The sequence below is a fragment of the Channa argus genome, chromosome 16 (genome assembly GCF_033026475.1).
Source record: "Channa argus isolate prfri chromosome 16, Channa argus male v1.0, whole genome shotgun sequence".
Taxonomy (NCBI): Eukaryota; Metazoa; Chordata; class Actinopteri; order Anabantiformes; family Channidae; genus Channa; species Channa argus.
The window spans coordinates 17,851,184-17,864,404 of NC_090212.1; the positions used below are offsets into that span (position 1 = coordinate 17,851,184).

At 37.5% G+C, this 13,221-nt stretch overlaps 1 protein-coding gene across 2 annotated transcripts in view; it reads left to right on the forward strand.

Annotated features, from left to right (window-relative positions):
- sos2 (son of sevenless homolog 2 (Drosophila)) overlaps positions 1-13,221 on the forward strand; it is a 38,427-nt gene that overhangs the window by 7,872 nt on the left and 17,334 nt on the right. For both annotated transcript variants that reach the window (XM_067479212.1, XM_067479213.1), the window contains 6 exons: positions 7,052-7,177; positions 7,428-7,559; positions 8,999-9,163; positions 9,262-9,468; positions 12,408-12,551; positions 13,097-13,207. In XM_067479212.1, the coding sequence (XP_067335313.1) occupies positions 7,052-7,177; positions 7,428-7,559; positions 8,999-9,163; positions 9,262-9,468; positions 12,408-12,551; positions 13,097-13,207 (885 nt within the window). The remainder of the gene's footprint in view (positions 1-7,051; positions 7,178-7,427; positions 7,560-8,998; positions 9,164-9,261; positions 9,469-12,407; positions 12,552-13,096; positions 13,208-13,221) is intronic.

Below are 13,221 nucleotides of genomic sequence, written 5' to 3' on the forward strand. Positions count from 1 at the left end.
GTGGTTCCCCAGACAGTCTGGTTGTAATGGCAGATGATGTCATGGCATGAATCACAAACAGTGACACATGCTTGGGTATAATAACATGCCCCACCCCCAACTCTCCACTACACACGCAGACATGCACTAAAACATACACACATATGCAAACACACAATAACATACACGCAAGACACAAAAGCCAAATTACCTGCAACCTGAGCCTGATGCAGCCCCACAGCCAGAAGAATAATCAATTGAATTAGAAATGTTAACCCTGTATTAACACCATCTGGCCTCTTATTACCTCCAACCTTTTTGTTGTTTTCCCATTAGCACACACAACAACACCTGTGTTGAAATTGAGACATGCATGATGTTTTTTTTTGCTTTTTTTCTTGCACCGCCTGATGACGTGGGATGAAAGCTGATTTAAAAAGCTGCACGTGTACCTCTGACCTCTAACTCTTTGTCCTATGCTTTATACTGAACATCGAGACTTTGATCTACTAGTGTGTATTTTCTTAAGTACATGACCAAAAATGTTTTTGTCAGTCTCTATGTTTGACACTTTTAATGAAAAAATCTTTTGAGGTTAAATGTCTATGGTTTAAATATTTGAATTAAAGTTTTTTGCCTCTGGTTTCACTGGCAGCTTATGAGCTGCAAAGTCTACAGATGTAATTTTTAAAAAATTTTTTTTTGAAATTTGTTAAAAAGACTTCCCTGAACCCAAAGTCTCAGACCAGCACTGGCAGTGGTGCAGAGAAATGTCCTAAACCTCTAAAGGTTTTTGAGCAAGGCTCACCCTTCTAGCTAGAGAGTTGCACTGAATTTTGCATGATTTGTCGGATTTATACATTTGTAAGGACGAAGAACCGAAGAGCTATGCTGAGAGTGGCAGAGTTTAGCAGATGGTAGAACAGCATAGCAGAGCAGGAACATCTGGGTGGAGCAGAAATTTAGTTACATGCTAGCGCTGGCTAAGCACTAAGTTTTCAAACAATTATTTTATCTGGCTTAATGCACAAAACCCTATGATATCCTAAATACTACTATACATTACTACACTATTGTCTGTGACATAACAAAACTTAAACCCTTCTTTTTGTGTAGCTTGAACTGGCAAACAATTTGGTGTTAGGTGTAATAAATATCAATTGTAAAGCCATAATATAAAACCACGAAAATAATTGATTCGTTTTCTGTACATCACCCAGTTGATGAATTCCCTGAGCATTGCAGCTCTCCTCAAAATTGGTATCAAACAAAAGTCAACACTGACTGATTCAGTTGTAGCAGCAGTTTAACGATACGGCAGTAATGTTAAGGCAGAGACTGTGTAATTGTGCTGACAGTGGCACATAGTTATATCAATGCTCATGTGTTTTGTTTGTTTGTATGCATCTGTGTTGGGGTTATGTGTATTTGTGCTGCATATGGGTACAACTCAGCTTATTGGCTGCTGAAAAATCATTGATCACCTTCTGTAGACTTTTTCCTGGTAGTTTTTATCGGTCTGTGAACCCTGGTTTTGGCTCTTCTCGTGTGTGTGTGTGTGTGTGTGTGTGTGTGTGTGTGTGTGTGTGTGTGTGTGTGTGTGTGTGTGTGTGTGTGTGTGTGTGTGTGTGTGTGTGTGTGTGTGTGTGTGTGTGTGTGTGTGTGTGTGTGTGTGTGTGTGTGTGTGTGTGTGTGTGTGTGTGTGTGTGTGTGTGTGTGTGTGTGTGTGTGTGCGCGTGGGTGGGTGGGTGGGTGGGTGGGTGGGTGGTTGGTATGAGCCTGCTGTTGCTGCTGCTGCCTTGTGCACGCACATCAATACCTCTCTGTCTGCTGCTATGATCTTCTCTCCCCCGTGGCTTCGCTCTGTGATGGTAGAGAACAAAGCAGATAGGCAGGGAGATGGTGGGAGGGAAAGTGAGAGTGAGCGAGGGCTGGGACTTCCTGTGCCTTTACCTCCTCAGACCCATGAAACTGAACACTTTAATGTGGCTCAGAAGGTTGACAGCTTATGTATGATCAAGGTTATGTATAACCAAAGATTTAGTTTATCGGTTTATTAACGGTTCATCTCTGGAATATCTTTTTATTATTATTATAATATAAAATTACTATTATTATTTAATTTATCTAATTTTAGTTATTAAATCTAGAGATGCTACATTTACAATTATTATTTACCATAAAACAGAAAATCTTTCTGCAACAAGAGAGTTTAACATCTCGTTTGAAGCAGCCTGTTGTTTCTTTACTTTATAGGTTAATCATTTTGTGAAAGAGATGAAAGTGAAACATTACGTTCTTGATCACATATAAAATAGAATGGCAGCAAATCAGCATATCTGAGAAGCTAAAACGGTTCTACTTTTAGAACTGTATAGAAATATATACTAGTGTATACAGATTATATTTCAATGGTTTTCATATCCTTCTACTTCTAGCTTAAAAACTCCTCTGAATGATCATTTTTAACTGAAAACCTCCTCCAGATGATGTCATTCAGAGCATGTGTCCATGCTCACATGTTAATACATGACAAAAGAAAGTCATTACACTATCGTACGAATTGTCGCGTCAATGGGATAAAGTGCTCTGTTCTGTCAGATCATTATTTTACTTGATTAACCTAAAAGTATATATTTTGTACTTATGTATTAACAGTTCCTTTATTTATTGTCCAGGATATTGTACATTGTGACACATTGTAAAATATAGTAAATTTTTAACAACTTTTTTTAGACCATTATTCAGTCAGGTCCTGGAAAGAAATTTTACTAGTTAAAATACATTTTTGATGAATACTTCAAGTAAAACCAAGTTCTGTTAGTTTTAATCCCAGGTCCATGCTTCTCAATTTCAGTGATGACAGTATTTGGTAATAGTGATAGTATTATTCATGATTTGATTAACCTATTTATTAATCAGATATTGTTGGCTTTTACTTTCTGTCAAGACTAAGTGAAAACTCTGGTATTGCCTATTCTTAACTGTGACTATAATGTTGCTACTCTCCACACAATAATTGGTAATATTGAATAAATACCTTGACAGATCTGTTTTGCGCTTATTTCAGTTGGTGAACATTAATAAGAGAAGATGAATTAAAAAGTTGTTTGTCATACCCAGGGGAATCTAGTATCTCTTCTCTGTGATGTTTTTAGCTTAGGCCTTTGCAAATTTAGGAGTTCCCCTGCTATTTTTCCACTTGGTTGCTTTCACTTTGCTTGCATTACTTGAGCGTCTGCCGCCAGCTATATTAGATGTTACATCCATCACCCATTAGGATCAAGTTACTGTGGGTCTGTAAATACAGGGAGCTGCAGTCATACCTGCACATGACCTTGCTCTGTTGTCAGTTCTGAATTTAGACGTCGTCATCAAGCAGAACTGACAACTGTGCAGCTTACTGAGGGAACAGTTTAAAGATTCAGCCAGTCACAATGCTTCATCATCCTATATAGTTTTATCCAGGTCCAACTGCAATTAATTATCATTTTTATTAATGGATACTTAGCTGGGGAATTAATGTTACTCTAAATACTACGTTTTAACACTTTGATCTCTAAAATCTTTGATCTTTAAAAAAATACCTAAAATAGTGACTTTTTAGAAGCCGGATGCAGCTTTTTTATGTCATGTTTAATGAAAGAGATTTAAATGATTAATGGTTACAATTTCTGATTAATTCAATTACATTGTTAATTGGTTGTGAATATTGTTGCCTATTAATTCAGACAATAAATATACTTCATGTACTGGAGGGAAATCTAGAAACCCACTTTGGTACCTTTCATAACAGTGTTACATTTGGATACAGTGTATTTGAATTTGATTACTTTAAAGTTTTTAATTTAATAAAATGACAAATGTTTTTATGTTGCCGTGTGTCCCATCCTGACATTGTTGGAATTGGACGACACTTGTACGATGTGGTCCTCTCTGAAACGAGCCAACTATTCTGTGAATGGAGTCAGGGAAAACCCCCGTAGTTTCAGTGCTGTGACTCACAGCTCCTGGTGTCCTGTGGAATTTGGTCAAGTGCCTATTTGTGGTCGAGAGGATCTATCTAATAGCGTAGTTCTGCTTTGATATTTTTTTCCAAGTAGAGTTTAAAATTGTAGCTTATTTATAACTGTTAGGTCTTGTGAGTGTGCATCAAAACAGAAATGACGTGCAGAAGCATAAACGAGGCCAAGTTGTGGCTTCAGATTTTCCAGCTTCTCTTGCTTTAAAACACATCTGAATGTCGTTAATGAATCAGAATGTGTATCCAAAACAGATTTAGGAAAGGGGTCTTGTATAATTCCACAAATGTCAGTTTTCTGTCTTTTTTTTTTTTTTTTTTAATTTATGATTTTATCTCAAGCTCGAAAGACAGAGGGGAAATCCTGTTCATTGCTGCATCTCTGTTAAGTCAGAGCACAAGAATGCATGAAGCCCGGTCTGCATTGACCTTTTAACTCTCCTCTCACATTCCTTAATCTGGGGGCAATGTTTTGTCATCATAACGCCCCACTTTACTATATGCCAGGGTAATTCCATCATAGCATGTGAACAAGCCAGGCTTTTGTGAGCCGACAGCAAATGTGAGGCTCTCTTTTTATATCCACCTCTCTCCTCTTGTTCTCTCCCACAGACTTTTTTTCTCCCTTGTAAGTCTGCTTTGGGTGCTATAATAATATCTCAACTGACAGCATTCCTGCAAGGAGGCACAGCCCAAATGACGAAAGCTTTTGGGAGGTTGGCTTGGGGGTGTTCTTCTCTTTCCACTTGTAGACCTTATGAAGCCACACCTTCTCTGTTGTCTGCACCTAAAATCAACCCTTCAGCCTGGCTCAGTCCCACTACTAGGAAAACCTTGATGACAACGGAGAGCTTTAAACACATTTTTTTTCCCTTTTAATATAAAAACTAAATGACAGACTCATTGTTTAGCAGCTTCTTTCAGTCTAATTTTCAGACTTTTCAGCCTGAAAATTAGAAAAAGCTTTTCTGTTGTGTCCCGCTAGACAAAGCACTTGATGTTTCATGTTTGTTTTAAATAATTTTATCTATGCACTATCACTATTTAAATCTATCTTCCTGTGTCAACTATGTTTTACAGTACTTTTGACTGTCAGTTGATGGTTCATTTTATATTTCACATTTATAATTATGCAGTTATCAAATTCAAATGCAACATTGGAGGCTGATAGAACTACATCGAGCTTGTGGTTCCCCCACCACCGCCCCCACAGTCAGATTAGCTTCAATGTCTTTTTTTTTTTTTTTTTTTTTTTGGTGTTTGTTTGTTTTTAGGATGATGATTATGATGATGCCATCTCTGAGCATGCACAAATTGACTGTCATCATCAGTTAGTGCCGGGTTTTTACTGTCTGATAAGAATAAATAGGAAGAGCAACAAGAGAGATGTGGACATTTCAAATTTGTTGGACATGTATGGGGAAGCCAACCTGAAAGGAACAGATCATATTTAAATAGTTTAATGAAGAACCAGTTTGATTTGACTATCACGCAAACTTTGTTGTTGTTATGTGCATTTACATGGAGTTGAGCAAAAAGGTTGCAGTTGACTTTCTCTGAAAAGCTGATTTCTTAACTGTCATGTAAAAAGCCGGTTTCTAGAATCAGAGTGGGGGATTAGGGAGACCTGTTGTCCCCAGGTAGATTTCTGTTGGGAAGCTCTGATTTCGTAGTCATTTTTACATGTAACCAGGTTTGGAATTGACTTTCTTTAACTGCACATGTGCGTAACAAAAGGCTGCAGACAGGAACACACAGCTAAGTGAAAGGTTAAATGAAAGGAGAGATATTTAACGGGGGGATGCCCCCTCAAAGTCCACCTAAAGTCAGACAGAAAATGTTTCTTACACAAAGAGCCTTGTAGAATCTAAGGAAGTTACTTTCTGATGTTTGCTTGTTTTTTTGTTTGTTTGTTTTTTTATATTTAAACAGTGTGTTCTGTGTTTTTTCCCTTTTCTTTCCGTTCTCTGTTGCGATACGAACACCCCCACCAAAACAAAAAGAAAACCCAGAAAGCTGCGTTTTCTTTCAATATTGGTTAAAATCTGTGTGCCAGGCTTCCAAAATGAGTCAGAGTCTTCTGCTGCAGGCATATGTAGGTTTCCAGTAACCAGCTTTGTCAAGTGCATGTAAACAACGCCCCCCAATTACCCAAGAAAGCTGGTTTCTCCAAGTAGCCTGGTTACTTAAGTGCATGTAAATGCAGTCGTCGTTGATGTTGATAGAAGCACATGGGGGGCTTACATTTCAGACAAAATTTGCGCATGCCCTTGAGTTCAGGACCTTAACAGTGTTCACACTGGACTTGGATACACATCATTTACAAACATGAATGTGAACCTTCAACATTAAAAGAATTATTGTGTATAATTTCAATGTAGCATAGGATCCAAGTGAACTGTTTGCTAATAATGTTAACGAAAAATAGTGATATAGTCAAAATATTGCAAAATCATTTTTGGCATAACAGAGCTGTTCTCCAGTTTGTACAAATAAGTTTTCACATGAGCGCTTCAAACACTGCAAAGTTATTTTAAATCAACTTGGTGTGAAGTGATTAAAAATGACAAACACACAGAATTAGAACTTGGAAAATATATATTTTATGCCTTAGTACATTAACCTACAGAGTGTTGAGAAATCATTGGTCTAACATATGTATATACTTTGGAACAGAACCAGCTATAATAAAAATGACGTGATTTTTGGTTATTCGACAGAAACTTGCAAAAAAAAAAAAAAAACAACCAGTATGACCCTCTGTGTGAAAGCATTGTCCCCAGCTAGTCATTGTCTCACACACATTGTCTGTACTTGATCTCTTGACGTCATAAAATGTGACTTGAGCCTTACTGAGGTGCATCATACAAGGTTTTACAATCTGTTTCACATTTACACTTTCAGTTGACATCATGAGAATAGTACAGGAAAGGAGTGTTTTCCTTCTCTCAGAGAAGATCCAATCTGATCAAAACCAAAATAAAGAATTCAAATTTCTGTCACCTTTCAAGCATCATGTATTTGTCACTGACCTCTAAATATCTATCTCAGGTACAGAAGCAGGTCCACCCAAACCTTATGGCAAAGGAGGACGCCCTGCAGCACATCGAGGAGCTGATCCTGCAGCTGCTCAACATGCTGTGCGTGGCTCAGCCTCGCTCTGTACAGGATGTAGAAGTAAGGCCTTACCTCTTGCTCCTTTTTTTTTTTTTTCTTTTCTGTAAGGAACATCAAATATGTGAAATTAAGAAAAGTACCATAACTGTAATTATCCTTTAGTTCCACTCGCTCATAAAATTGTCCATTTAGCAAACGTGCTACCACAACACCATTCCATAGAAGCAATTTACTACGTTTGTGCAATGTAACCAATTAAGACTCTCAAAATTTATGAGCTCAAAAAGAAAAATGTCTTTCTCTCTTACAGGAACGTGTCCAGAAAACCTTTCCCCATCCTATAGATAAGTGGGCAATTGCAGACGCCCAGTCAGCTATCGAGAAAAGAAAAAGGAGAAACCCCTTACTCCTCCCTGTGGACAAGATACACCCACTGCTCAAGGTAAAGACTTCTGAAGACCCCATCAGTCACTGTGTTTAAAAAAAAAAAATGAATAAGACCCAATTGGTACAATCGCAAAAGTTCGCATTCCAATTCATGAAATGTTCTCTAATACATTTGTATGACCTCATTCTATGTTATAACTGCCTCCAACCATTAAGGTGCAATTTTAGCTCATTCTAAATGGCATAATAGTTCCAAGTCTAGCAGATTGCTTGGTTGTCGGCCATGTACAGACTCCTTCAGATCTGTTCACAGCTTTTTAATCATATTTAACTCTGGAGACTGGAAAGCTCCTGGTAAAACATTCACCTTATTCTTTTTAAAGCATGTCTGAGTTGTCTTTGCTTTGTGCATGGAATAAGTGTCTTGAAGGATGCACCGCTATTACTCTTACTTTTTGATCGAAGGCTTTGCTTTAAAATCTTTTGATATGGGGCTTCATTCTTCCTTCCACTTTATGCTTAGCTCCAGTACCTGATGATCAGTGACCATCCACCAACTGTTGGAATGGTGTTCCTCTCATCTTCGGCAAAGTTTTAGATATTTCTTTTCCTAGCCACAAAAACCTGTTCGATTTATTTCCAAGTAATTCAACTTTGTTCTCATCTGACCACATAATCTCATTCTGAATCTCATTTGGTTTGTCCTTATGTTGCTTAGCATTCTCCAAATGTGCTGCCTTATGTCTAGAAATGAGCAATGGCTTGTTGCATGCTTTTTTTTCCTCATTTGTGCAGATTGTGAAATCTGTTCTTGACTGTGGAGATGTGAACTTTTATTCCATTTGCCTCAAAAGGCTTTGTCAGGTCTCCTGCTGATTGTTTTGGATTCTTCTCAGTGCCTCTTTCAGCTATTTTCTTTTGGTGTTCCACCTCTTGGACTGGTCTTTGCATCCATGTTTCTTCCATTTATGGATTATGGTGTTCAAAGTTGCTACTGTATTCCCTAAACAATTTACAATATTTTGATATGCCTCAGCATCTTTTTTTTCTTTTTAAATCAGACACCTGATTTAACATATTTTAAGTTATTTGCCTATAATGTTTATCAAGGGGATGCAAACTTTTGCACTGATAGGATTTTCATGATTTTACTATACCCTACTTGTTAGATGCTCCTTGAACATTTTAGTTATTTCCAGTCATGAAGGGTACACTCTACAAACATTTGTATTAGCTGAATATCTGTTAAATATTCTGTTGGTGGAAAAAATTTCCTTTTGCCATTTCAATGTAAAGTGATTCAAAGCTCTTTACTCAGCTTTATTACACCTACTGTGTTGACATGTTAGTTCAGACCAATTTCACACCAAATTCCCCCAAATTGATCTGGGCCTTCATTCATGTGCAGACAGGCACTGAAATTAATTTGAACTGCTGATTGATCCCCGTGTAATATTTTTAAGTTTGTATTCTTCTGTTTTTTTTGTTCAACAGGAGGTTTTAGGTTACAAGGTGGACTACCATGTTTCCCTATACATCGTAGCTGTGCTTGAATACATATCCGCAGACATACTAAAACTGGCAGGAAACTATGTCGGTAACATTCGGCACTATGAAATTAGCCAGCAGGACATCAAGGTGTCCATGTGTGCAGACAAGGTTAGTATTTGTAAGAAAAACAAAACTCATAACTCATGGATTATAGTGAAAGGAATTTGTTTGTGATATCTCTGATTGTTTCTGCTCTTTGTTTTCAGGTTTTGATGGATATGTTTGACCAGGAGGAGGACATTGGCCTGATGTCTCAGTGCACAGAGGAGCCGTCATCCTCAGGGGAACTAACATACGATGACCTGGTGAGGCTTGAAATCGCAGAGGAACGGCAGTACCTGCGTGAGCTTGACCTCATCATCAAAGTTTTCCGGCATCATTTCCTGTCCAACCCCAAAATCTTCACGACTCAGGTAATAAGGCCTGTCAGTTGCTCTCAAAAATGTAGTATTGTTTTTATTTTTTATTACATTTACAATGAGCAATGACATGTGGACCCCTGGGGACTACACCACCTGCAATTGGTGTACTACCACTCCACAGCCACACCTTTTAATTTAGGAGTCAAAAAAACTTAAATCATATTTTCACATTGTTGGTTTTTTCCATGTGCTCACCAAATGCTAAAACCAGTAGTTGGCTCTGTGGGTAGTAGTTGACTCTTTATGAAATACTTTTAAGAATTAGTTTTGTCAGCATCACCAGATTTATAGTAGTCATGTGATAAAGCAGCACCAGTGCATTAGCATACGTTAGCAGAGCAGTGGGAGCCAAGTTACTTCATTGACTTTATGATTCCGATGTTGTAATAAGCCACAAATAATTTGTGAAGCTACTGCTTTTCCTAACCCAACACTTTTGGAATATGTTTGACAATAGGTGTGTTTTAGTGGGAATTAGAAGCATTTACTATTTTAATTGTACAGTACAATGACTTATCCTTTCAGGACTTTTGGTGAAAACTATTTAAAGCATTTCCTGGAGTAAACACATTGTTTAACTGTAAAACTATCTCTTTGGCGTTTTGCTGTCTTTTTGGGGCGATTGTTGCAATTTTGCTTTTTGAAAAGATAGAACTACAATCAAGTAGCAATTATTTTATTTGTTTAAGTCATTAAATATCAAAACAACTTCAGTAAGAATAAGACTAGACAAACAATTTGTCATTCAGACAGGTATCACTACTACGCTCATGTTACAAATAACTTTACTACTTTAATCTTCTTTAATCTTACTCGCTTGATTCTTTTGGCCCTTGCAGTAGATCTGGGTGCAGCAGCCTCTGTCACAGTGATTTGTCTTGTCTGTTATCCCTGCATTTCAGCCATATTGCTGTCTTTTGTTTGTGTTTCACCACAGCAGTGTGCATGGTGAAAAGCGGTTTACCTTCGCTTTCCTCCAGAACAAATTAGATTACAACTAAAATCTTGTAGTCAACTGACCGGTGCTATGAAACACAGAATTTACAGTGTTGTTTTATTAAACTTGAAGAAATGTATTTTCATGAAAAGACATTAAGAAGCTATTTTAATTTTGCCTTGATGCAATTTCTCACAAGAAACTGATCATTTAAGGTGATTCCACAATGCGGAATGGATGGAGGGGGGGGGGTTTGGATGAATGACCTGACAGCCATAGCAATCATCCTGTGTGCCAAGAGGCCAATATGTCGATGACTAATAAAAAGTCTCCAACAGTTTCTATCATCCTGAGACAACACCCCATTTTCTGTGACCCAGTAAAAGGTTCAGTAAATTAGTAAGACATTTGTATCTGTCTCGGAGTGTTAACCAAAGAGACATCTTATACTAATAACACTGTGTCTAATTAAGCAGCATATTTCCCGAAAAGAAAAGCAAAAGTATGGGTGGGGGTGGGGAGTTGAACAGTGGGTGTATGGGTTGAGAAGAAGTGAATGGAAAGTTAAGTTTAATGGGTTTCTGTGGCTTTGCATATTTTGGGTTGGGTAATTTGTGGTATCATTTGGGTGAGGAGGCTAAACCTTGGTGAGGCCCAGTGGAATGCAGAACATGTAATTATGTTGAGACAGGAACAACATCTGCAGCCTGTGCCAAAATAACCTCAATTATGTCTGTTAAAAAGCAGCATAATCTGAAGATACTCTGAGATGTCAAGAAAGTGTTACCGTCAAATAATGATGGGACTGATCCTCCATTCAGATTTTAGCAGTCAATAATCAGGCTGTGCTATTTTAGGGTTCTCATCTGCTCAACTAATGAGTTCCTCCGGCAAATCGAGCTGGGTGTTGTTGTTGTTGTTGTTTTAAAGTTAATTCTTTGCACTGTTTTTTTATGTGTGTGTAATTATTCAAAGTAAGTTGTCTGAGAATGGATGCAACACCCTGCTACATGCCTATGTGGTTACACACATTGAGCGTGTTTACACGCACTAAAATAACGTGATTGTCAATTTTCTGTGATAAGATTTCTTAAAGTTATTTAAAGAATTACATTCTTTTATCAGTAAGGCAGGGTTGTTGTTTTTTTGTTTTTTTTTATATGTCTTGGTTGTTATGGTTTGTATTTTGGCTGATCGGCCTCATTAATACTATGCCCAGTTAGCAGATTACATTTGTTGTGCATCTCTGAATGTTTACAACTGTCATGACTACTTTGACTTTGATTCTCAGGCATATTCAAGGTATAAAGAGTCTTTTTATTTCATTAGGTTTTTTATTGGATGTTGATTCATAAATCTAAAAATATGTGTATTGAGGAGTCTATTTAAATTGTGGCAACTCATGCTACAGGTTTTAAAGTAGCTTTATTTCCTCCATGAGTGATAGCTGACTGAAGTTTATAACAGACAATTACATTACAATTACATATCTGTAATCTATTGTTGTCAGAGCACCACCTTTCTGTCTCGCCTCTCTCAGCCTAACATTGATTCCTCTAGCAGCGAGCTGTGCCTCATTTTGAAAACCTCTAGTACGACAGACTATCAGAAACACTGCGGATGAAGCTACCGATATCTGGGACTACCAAGATTTTGTGGTTATTTAGACGCTTAATCAAGAATTTTACAACCATGAATCTACTTCAGTAAGAGTTTAAACAGGAAATGTAGTTCTGTGGCAACATTGTGGTGGAATGAAAGGAACAGTTCCCAGTCATAGTTGTGTGTTTCTGCAGTATTGTTTGACTAAAAATGAAACTAAAAATCCCATTTAAAATAACCATTTTTTTCAGCCGAGAAAAAACTTCTTTAGTTTTCTAGATCATAGTCCAGCTGCATAGAAACAGTTTTTAGCATCAATATGCATTGATGCTACAATGCAGTGTCTGATATTAGCCCAATCAGCCCTAACCTTCCTCGTGCTTTGTTTTAGGACGTGGAGGTGATATTTAGTAACATCCTGGACATCCATGAGCTGACGGTGAAGTTGCTCGGACTGATTGAGGATGCTGTGGAGATGACAGCTGATGGCAGCCCTCACCCTCTAGTGGGCAGCTGCTTTGAAGATCTAGCAGAAGTAAGACAGTTTGCAAAACTGTTCAGGCATCTCTTGCTGAGTTTTCGTAGCTTCTATTTATTGTTAATATAAATAGCTGTGCATAATAATATACCATTTCTTAGTACAGCTAACAAATGTTGATAACCGACATAAAGGATTTGATAGATAGTTGGTTAGATATCTCCTTTGTCACTCCCAGTATTTTTTAAGAGTGTTACACTTCTGGGCTAAAAAATGGCTTGTAGCTGAATAAATAAGTACATTTTCCCAGCAGCACGACTGTCATTGATGCATCATTCTTGAAATCTTTTTGACTACTGCACACATTTAAAAGGAAGACATAAACACAAAAGACCATTAACATACCTTTAATGGGTAAAAATCTCTTGAGAAACATTGTACCTTTTTAAAAAAGGAAAATAATAAATATTTAATAGCAAACTTGCCAACCCAATGTAAAATCTGATACATTACAAGCTTGTGTTAAAATTGCATAAATAAAGTGTCAGTCAGTGGTGACAGTGTCAACATTCACTCACAAGTTGTTTGCTCTTTAATTGAAGGAGCAGGCCTTTGACCCCTATGAGACCCTCTCTCAGGACATCCTTAGCAAAGATTTTCATGAGCACTTCTACAACCTGATGGCTCGATCAACTGTAGGCCTCTACTTCCAGGTAAGATGTTTAGA